Here is a 9,988-nt window from a genome sequence, read left to right as displayed (position 1 = left end):
AAGCACTTTTCCACTGGGAAAGTTGCAGGGAGCGTGAAGTTAATCTGCCAGAGCAAGAGCCGAAAGTGAGCTCCAGGAGGTAACAGAAGAGGGACGCACCCCATACTGACGATCAAAGGAGTCACCGAAAAAGAACGCATAGGATGGGTGGCCAGGCATGGCAGACAAATGGCACGCGTATCTGCTGAGGAGAAAGTCAAGGCAGTTTGACAGCGGTAGTCTGGCAGCTTCGGCATACACACTCAACCAGGCTAGCGTTATCAGGTACCAGTGGCCAAACAGGTGCCACGACGGTGGATAGTACTGAGATGGTGTAGGAGGGATGGACATGCAGATGCATTAATGAAACACTTGCAGTCTAATTTCAAACGGACAATGGACTGATACAAACCGAGAAGGGTGGTCCGATCCACTCCCTAGGAAGTACCACTGAGGACAAGTAAGGAAACTGACGGACCACGTACAGCAGGCAGCCAGGTAAGACACGTGGGAGGACCAAGAAAGGAATTTCGTAGTTTCAATGAACGAAAAGCAACAGGCCGCAGATGTAAAGGTGGTGGAAGAAACCAACTGCGCCACCAGAAATTCAAACAGTTTTGTCAGTGTAAAAGTGAGAGCCATTGTTGATGCTCCATGAGTAAAGATGATCAAGACATCACTGAAGACTCTGCTCAAGGAGACAAGTCCGTGGAGAACTGCAATAGATCGCAAAATCGTCAACAAAGAGGGAGTCAGAGATGCCCAGAGACAGGCCATTATAGGGTTAGTGGCAATAGCAAAGAGGATGACACTCAGGATGAAACACTGAGGCACACAGTTTTCCTGGATAAATATGTCCGACAAGGCAGAACCCATACGTACCTTGAAAACTCATTCTTTTAACAATTCCTGAAGGAAAAGGGACATACAACCAAGGAAGCCCCACATGTAGAGAGCATGGAGGATACCAGTCCTCCAGCAGGTGTAATAGGTTTTCTCCAAATCGAAAAGCATGGCCTGTCTGATATTTTCACAGAAAACCATACATTAAATGGATTGACAAAGTGAAAAGATAGTCAACCACAGCATGCTCGAAATCCACACTGTGCAGTGGTTAGTAAATTGCAAGACTCGAGCCACCATACGAGCCGGGTGTGAATCATAGCACCTTGCAAACACAGCTGGAGAGAGAAATGGGGTGATTGTTAGAAGGAAGGTGTTTGTCCTTGCCAGGTTTAGGCACAGGACTGACAGTGGCTTCGTGCCAGCATCTGAAAAATGTGCCCTCTGCCCAGATGCGATTGTACATATGAAGGAGAAATAGCTTGCCCGCAAGCTTGCAAAACCTGAATGTGAACATTGCCCAGTCCCGGGGTGGAGGATAGGGATAAAATGAGAGCATGATCTAGCTCCCGCATAATAAAGGTGGCATTGTAGCATTCACAATTCTGAGAAGTCTCCTCCACTCGCTTCTGAGGGATGAAGGCAGGGTGATTGCGGGTGGAGCTCAAAATCTTCACAAAATAGTGGCCCAAGGTGTTAGAGATAGTAGGGTCCACTTGATATCTGCGCCTGTCACGCTGGAAATTTGGGAACGGACCTTCGTCCCAGAGAGCCGTTTGAGGTTGGCCCATACTCCGGAGGAGGGAGTAGAACTGTTAAAACAACAAGTAAGGGAAATCCAGATAGCTGGTCATCGTAACTGGGGAAATGTTAATCTAAGGTCGCCATGGAGGATTAAAGACTGCTGTCAGCTTGGAAAGCTGCCACTTGGGTGTTTATGTAGGTGGGGTAAGTCAGCAGTCTGATAACACATGGGAAATGGTTGCTCAAGTACGTGTCACGGAGAACAGACTACTCGAAATGATGGGCAAGCTGGGAAGTGTAGGAGAGGACCAAATGGAAATAGATATGAGTGGAGTGTGGAAGGAACATAGGTGCTCCCGTGTTAAGGCAGATGAGATTAAGGTTACTGAGGAGGTAAGCCAAGACGGCATCTCTGACGGGTTCTGGGTGAGCCCCAGAGGGGATGGTGTGCATTAAAGTCACCGAGCAGCAGAAATGGGTGAGGGAGTTGTGCAGTAAATTATGGGAAATCTGCCCTGGAGACACTGAATGACAGAGGGATGTAAATGGTACAAAAGGGGAAAGGTCAAGTGAGGAAGATAAATGGGGACTACAACAGCTTGAAGCCCAGTAGTCACGCAGATGTGCTATTATCGTCATCCCGGATGAACAGCATGACTCCCCCACGAGATGGAGGAAAGTCAAACGGGACCAGGAAAAAAAATGCGAGAGATCAAAATGGTCGTAAGGACGCAGTTTGTTTCCTGGAGGCAGAGAACAAGCGGATGCTGCGATTCTAAGAGCAACTGTAAGTCCTCTGAGGGGTTGATGGCCGTGAACGTTCCATTGGACGAGAGCCATGGCAATGGAAGAGGAGAAAAAATGGACGAGAGCCATGGCAATGGAAGAGGAGAAAAAATGAACGAGTGTCTCAGTGCGGCTAACAAGTGCCTGCCAGCCTTTGAAGACTCACTGCTACAGGGCACAGGGGCTGGAGGATTCTGCTCCATGAGATCTACAAAGGTGTCAGCATTCTCCCCCTGTCGATCTTCAGAGTCTAGGGCAGCAAAACGGTTTGCGGTGCGCACCGGCGACATCGATGTCAGCCACAAAGGGTGTCATGTGGCGACACCATCTAAGAGGATCTCTTGAGTCAGCAAAGGAGAAAACCGTTTGGCTTCTTGGAGCCTTTCTGGTTGGCAGAGGAAGGATAGCAAAAGGAGAATGAAGAAAGGAAAAACGAACAAAAAACCAGTGGAGAGACTGTTCTGATATCTGCTACTGAATATGCAGAACACATTTCCAAAACGTCCCAGACATGGTCCCCAAGGGAGGGGAAAAAGAATAGCAAGAGGACAGAAGGCAGCATGATGTGGCAAAGGCTGGGGCTCTGTAGTAACTGAGCATGAACCCACGAAAAAGCTAGAAAGTGGGCTGCCATCCAGTTATTTCTTTTCGAAGTACTTGGTGCGGTTCAGCTTACCTTATAAACATAACAGACTGGAGGAACTCAAGCTACACTGACTAATGTAAACAACATTGCCACAAAATTTTTGAAATAGCATAAATGAAAGTCAGTCATGCTAATTCGTTCACTGAGCACTGCCATCACTAAGAACATGGGGCAACAAGAAGCCCTCATTACCAACACAGAGTTCTTGGAACAACTGGCCAAAATCTATCACTTGATGGACATCTGACATCCAGTGACTCAACAGTCTATACTGAACTGTAAGTTTTGTGCTACAATAGTACTTACTAACAAAAAAGGGTTGAAATGATGTCACAAAGACTAAAATACTTCAGTAATTTTAAACACAGTTTTTACTATGTGGCACTGCTAGGCACTGTACAGTGTAATATGGTATACTCTTTTTGTGATTTTGCAAATGATTAGGAACACTTTTCTTATTTCCAGTTATTATTGCACAATCTGTACAGATGAAATGCAATTTCACAAAAAATACATTTATTTAATTGCTGGTATATTCTATATGGAACATGGTAGAGTTTGCCAAAATACAGTCTGAATGGTAATATTTTATAACAATGTACCGGTAAGCAACTCAGTATTAAAAGACCACAACACACAAATGAAATTACTGACTTAAGCACAGACTGCCCTGGACAGTTTTTCATAAATGTCATTCTAGAAAAACAGAGTTCACAGTGATAGGAAGTCACACTCCCCCAACACTTCTCCACACAATACAGAGACATATTGAAGTTACATGTGGGGACCGCTCCCCACATTCACCAATACTTAACAGTATATCTACAAATACTGTATTCCTTTATGTCCACTGTCAGAGGTTTCCAAGAATGGCTTCTACTTCAGATCCTCACTTTAGTCCAACAATATCCTCTCTTCTTTGACAAAAAATTCTACTACTTCCTCTTCAAAGTTTCTTGGGTCTGAATCAAGTTCATCAGTATCAATATCTGCAAGAAAGAGAACAATGAGTAAATTTGAGATAAAACATAGGCACAAATTACATATTTTATGTTGCGACAGAATTGCAAAAGTATAAATAATGAAGGAAACAATAAGACTTAAAAAAGGGTACCATTTTCTAATAGACAAAACTAGAACAATATGAGCAAGGATGGGGGGAAAGAAAACACTGCTAACTTTCAGAGTCAGTCATTTTGTACATGTGCATGTGATGCCAGAAGGAACGATAAAACGAGAAATGCATGGAATTTCAAAGAATAAGATTTGAAGCACCAGAAAAATATAATTCAACAGGGACAATATAACTGTGCGCTGTGTGTGTGTGTGTGTGTGTGTGTGTGTGTGTACACAAGTTCTGTATTAGTTAGCTCTGAAGACGGGCACTGTCTAAAAGCATAGCAACATTTTTGATCTCTTATCTGTGTCTATCGACCACTCAACACCATATATCGTAAGTGGTTGCATTCATAACCACACTTGTCTCTCTAACTTTCCATTGTTCCATTAAAATTTTTGTAGCTATATCACAAAGATCATTGACAACAATGACTTTAATGCTTTCTTGTAAACACACAAGCAGCTGTACATAACAGAAACAAGTGCACCAGTTAACAATATATATGTGATTATAGCTAGTAGTGCTTACCTTTAAATATACATTAATGACAAATCATATATTTGGAAGAGATTCTGAAACGCTGACAGGAAGGACCAGCTAAGAAAGGGCAATAATATCTAAATTGCAACACCTGACATGGGAATCTCTCACACAATGTAATATGGTCAAGCATTGCTAATGGAAATAAAGAATGTAAAAATCACAATGATATTTGTGTTAAAGTAATGACGAGCCTGCTGATACAACAAAAAATGGGTAAAACAAACACTCACTGTTTCTGAGAGCCATACGCCTATCCTTTTGCTGCATCCATTGCTCAGTACATTTAGCTCTATACTCTGCAAATTCCTCCTTCAGTTTTGCTCGTTTCTCTATCAATTCCTGGAAGTTTAAATTGTTAATGTTTAAGCTGAAATAACAACAACAAACTGGGCTACCACAATAGTTACACGAATAATGAAATCAAGTCACCTTTGATGCCTTCCACATACGTGTACGATCTTTTGATTCGAACTGAGAGCTATATTTTTTAAGATTCTTTTTTATTTCATTCTGTTGTTTCTGTGTCAACAAAGTTGGCAACCGAGGTCGCCATGTAAAGCAATAAAGCATATCCACAGGTGTCCGACTCAGTATTTTTCCTTGGAATGACCAGATCCAGTAAGCATTGTCTTCCTTAAATAAGAGAAATAGAAATGGCTTTATTTTCTCATATTCAAGCAGTATTTGTCAAATAAGCAATGAATAATTAAAAATACATGTCCCCAAGCACGTAAACTCTTCTACCACTTTAGATTTACCTAGATACATACATATTAAATTGTGAATCATAGTTACTTATTAATGCAGGGTTTTCAGTAATGAGTGTTCTAATGAAAAAAATTGTTTCTACAGTACAAAAAACATTTTTTACTTTTATCTGCACTGTGAATGTGAACCCCCCCCTGCCTCGTCAACTAAGAAAATGCACTTAGCCATTACCAAATAAATACATGAAAAATTATAGGCCATGTAATACAACAGCTTGCAGTCAAAATCAAGATAAAATCAAACTTTTTATATACAGCAATGAAGGAAATTAGAAAACACTAACACCCTTCTTGTTTTGGGTCAACAGCCAGAATAAACTTTTTGGAAGGAAACATCTCTCTCTTATAGAGTGTCATCTTCATATGTAACAAAACTCTGCAATTAGCTAATTTTAAAGTAACTGATCACCGATTTTGGTGTGCTTGGCAACTATGAATACTCCTTAATGATGTTAGACACTTTTATATCTGGGATAGAGGTGAAGTAACTATAATGCATCTCAAGAAGTTGCTTGTTTTGCTTTGTTTTTAGAGCACAAAAACAACTAAAGGTCATAGAACACAAATCAGGGAGGGGAAATAAACTCAAATCAACGGAAGGAAAGACACCTAAAAAAAGGGACACTGAGTAAGGTCCATAAAATACGCCATAGAGAAGTGGAGGTCCTGAACTAAAGATCAAATGTCCTTTGCCAAATTGCTACAAAACATAAAAAGTAAAACACGGTCTACAGCCTGTGCTGATGGCTAAAACATAAATGAGAATGTAAGTGGGAGAGGTGAAAGCGGACGAGGAAGAAATGCGAGAGTTCACAGCAGTCTTGAGAATACAGTTTTTTTTCCCCTGGAGGCAGAGAAAAAGTGGACACTGTGATTCTAAGAGCACCCATTAGTCCTCTTTGTGGAATCGAAGACTGAACGTTCCATTGGAGGAGAGTCATGATAAGGAAAGAGGAGGAGGGCAAAAATGATTTGAGTGCCTCCTTGGAGGGTGCCGAGTGCCAGCCTTTGAAAACACACTGCTACAGGGCGTAGCGGCTGGACAATCCTGCTCCACGAGTTCTACAGAAGTGTCAGCATTCTCCCTCTGTCTATCTTCAGAGTCCAGGGCAGAAAAAGTTTGTGGTGTGCACCAGGGACACAAAGGTCAGCCAGGTGAAGGTATCATGTGGCGACATTGTCGAGGAGGACCTCCGAGTCAGGAAAGGAGAAAACTGTTTGCCTTTGTTTGACTTCTTGGAGTCTTTCTGACTGTCAGAGGAAGAGTTACATGTTAGTTGGCTGGAGGAATGTAGGAAATCTTTGCGGGAGTATTCCTTCTGTCCCTTCCGGAATGCCCATTGTGTAGCAGGTGACTTCGCCCTGTGAGGCAGAAGTCTGGTGGCTTGTTGCATAGTTGGAGGAGACGGGCATGCTACCATGACATTGGACGATTTCACAACCGCAGTGCTGAATTTGAGGTTGCATGTCTATGTCCTTCGTGGAGCAACATGTAGCAAGAACAGTACTCCAAGTGCCGGATGGTAGTATGCAATGTTTCCGACTAGCCAACAACTTTCGAGCGATCAGGTAAGGCACTTTTTCCTTCACCGAGATCTCCTGGACAGTCTGCTTATCGAGATACATGGGCCAATCTCTACAGGTGGTGGCGCAGTCGCTATTGCAGTTGATACAGACGGGAGGAGGAGGCCAACAACTGCCCACCAGAGCATCCCTACCACAGGTTACATATTTTGCCAGGTGTTGACAGGACATTTAAGTGTGGTTGTAATGACAACACTGGTAGCGCCTCAGGTTTGGAATGTACGGTCGGACTGCAATAACTTCCATAACTCACTTTGATCTTTGACGGAAAGTAAGAAAAAGAGTGGGTATGGGCACTAAGGATGCATTTACCTTTCTTATCACCGAATGGACTGCAATGACGCCCTGATTGGAGAGGTACGTTAGGATTTCTGTCTCGGTCAGACTGTTGAGCAGCCTCTTGTAAATAACACCATAGGAAGAATTCATCATTTGATGGGCCTTGACACAAACAGGATAGCCATGGAGGAGCAAAGCTACAAGCACAGTTGTTGGCTTGAGAATCAGAGGTAGTCTCCAAAAGCAAAGTGCCATTTCATAAATAAGAGCAGGATTTCACAGGGCCAGCAATTGCATAAACAACTTTCTGGATAATAAACTGATTTACTGTAGCAAAGGGCTGACCATCTTAAGTATGTGAAACCACGAGGAACCGTGGTACAGCTGGGAGGGTCTCTGAATCATTAGCCTCATTCCATTCACATATAGTAGACATTTACTGTGAGATGATGATTGGCTCATTGTGAGAAAATCCCCCAGATTGCCAGTGTCTCTGATGATGCAATCCTTCCAACTGTGTGCCCCCCTCAGAAGGGGTGCACCAGTCTTAGGTGATTATTCACACCTCCCGAACAACTAATTGACAATTTGGGAAGGTAGCAGGTCAGGCAGTCACCCCTCCCTGGGCCTGGCCTGTACCAGGGATATGTGCGAACCCTATCTATCAATTCGGGACTGGGAATTACACGTTACCCAATCACCTGTTACGCATCAGACGCCTTCAGGAGGTCACAGGGAGGAAGAAGAGGGAACTCAAACACCGAAGCAAAGGAAGGATAAGAGAAGGGGAACGAAGAAAGAAAAAAGGAACGAAAAACAGAGAGGGTTTTCTGATATCTGTTACTGAAAACACAGAACACCTTTCCAAAAATATCCCAAACATGTTCCCCAAGGCAGGGGGAAAAAGAATAGCAAGATAACGGACATGCAGCACAGAAGGGGAAAGATGCTGCAAAGGCTGGGGCCCCGTGGTAGTCAAGCACGAACCCGCCAAAGAGCGGCGAGCCCCTGGGGTAACTTGTTATTGGTAAAGGACAATATAATGCCAATGTCTGAATGTGATTTGATGAAATTCTGCCAGGCTCTTAACTGCGAATTGGCGAGTAGTAGTGAAACTGGTCCACCTTATATTATATCAACATTACAGGCTATAACAACTTTAAGTGCTGTTTCCCTCACAATTACATCACATCTTGCAGGCATAAGAAAGAAAAAAAAAAAGTGTGAACTTATTAAGCAGTTTGCATTATTATTTTTAGTGGTGTATGTGAAATAACTAATGAAATTGAAATCGGATAATAGCAAAGTAGACAAATAAATTAATACAGGTTGTGGAAGGAACACGTGTAACTAATTCTGTTGATTACAATAGGGATGTAGTATTAGCAACTACATAAAAGGGAAGATTCTAATCAGTAACAAAGAATGAAGTAAATATAAGAAATCAATGCTACTGTAATTTTCAGAAATAACCCTTCATCCTAGAAGCAGCAATGATTTTGTCGTGGTAGTTAAGTTTCTCTGTTGCCAATGGAGAAGATTAGCAAGGAGTTAGGCTCACTACCTATTCACTGCATTTTCACATTTGGCAGCAAGACTTAGAGGAAATTTATTCTACCATGGGCAAAACTGCCTGCCTGCATTCTCCTAGTTTGTATTTCATTACATAATATAGAATTTAGCAAAATTGTTTAGTTTGCTAGTTTTTTTGTCAACAGCTGAAAAATAGAAATTAGAAACTGCCAGAGGCAAATTGTTTTTGAAAGAGGCAATCTGACAATATGTACACGAATAATAGGTTTCAGCAAATGCATGTTTTGCAACAAAAAGAACCACAAAGCAAGTAACATTTCAGACATTACCTACAGCATGCGTGCACATGCACACCGCCTTGGATAGGAATAAGGTGAATTCTAGGATAATTTTAAGCTGCATTTAATTTCAAATTAGGCTGGCACTCAGTGGACAGAAACACTTTCTGCTAATACCTTCTCACAAATAACTAGGATGCAGCACAGCAAGCATTCTAACAATAAATGGATACTGGAGTATATTTTGTCAAACAATGGAAAATCCAGGATGAAATACTGACAGTATTATAGAAAAGGATAAATTTTTAACACTTTTGTGGCTACTTTATGATGACCTGCTTGTTGGCTTTTGTCTCGGGTTCTTTGGCTGATGCTCGTTTGATGATTTTTCTGATGTTTTGCCAGCATGAGTGGCTGGCATTGTCAGAGCTTCACCCTCCCTTACTGGTGATAGAATGAGTTCTGCTCGCAGCCACAGACTATATGTACCTGGTGCGCCAACATCCAAGAGCTCTTCTGTGGTGATTTCAGGTTTGGTTCTCCCCGTTATCTGCAGCGGGCATTCACTGCAGCACGGGAATCCAGGATCCGTTTACCTTGAGGCTTTCTTCTTTCTTGTTGAAGCTCTTCTTATGTATGTGCATTTCTATAGCTTCTCAGAACAAGCAGGTGGGAGAGCTCTTGTCTACAGCAAGAACTTCTGTGTTGGCGAATTTTGTTATGTGGTTGCCTCACACACTGCGTGCGCCACGGCCAATTTCTTCACCTGCCCCAACCTGCAATACTATTTATGTTCTGTGATTCTGGTGTTCATTGATCGTCCTGTCATTCCAACAAACTTTTCTGCATTTACATGGTATGTGGTATATTCCCGACACTGCAAGTA

At 42.4% G+C, this 9,988-nt stretch overlaps 1 protein-coding gene across 1 annotated transcript in view; it reads right to left on the bottom strand.

Annotated features, from left to right (window-relative positions):
• Positions 1–3,448: 3,448 nt before the first annotated feature.
• Positions 3,449–9,988, bottom strand: part of LOC124776339 (eukaryotic translation initiation factor 3 subunit B) — an 82,778-nt gene continuing 76,238 nt past the window's right edge. The window contains exons 11-13 of the mRNA XM_047251285.1: positions 5,091–5,294; positions 4,892–5,000; positions 3,449–3,987 (exon numbers count right to left, since the gene is read on the bottom strand). Of these exons, the coding sequence (XP_047107241.1) occupies positions 3,893–3,987; positions 4,892–5,000; positions 5,091–5,294 (408 nt within the window). The 3' untranslated portion in view covers positions 3,449–3,892. The remainder of the gene's footprint in view (positions 3,988–4,891; positions 5,001–5,090; positions 5,295–9,988) is intronic.

Source organism: Schistocerca piceifrons, chromosome 2 (genome assembly GCF_021461385.2).
Source record: "Schistocerca piceifrons isolate TAMUIC-IGC-003096 chromosome 2, iqSchPice1.1, whole genome shotgun sequence".
Classification (NCBI taxonomy): Eukaryota; Metazoa; Arthropoda; class Insecta; order Orthoptera; family Acrididae; genus Schistocerca; species Schistocerca piceifrons.
This window is presented reverse-complemented; position numbering and strand designations above follow the sequence as displayed.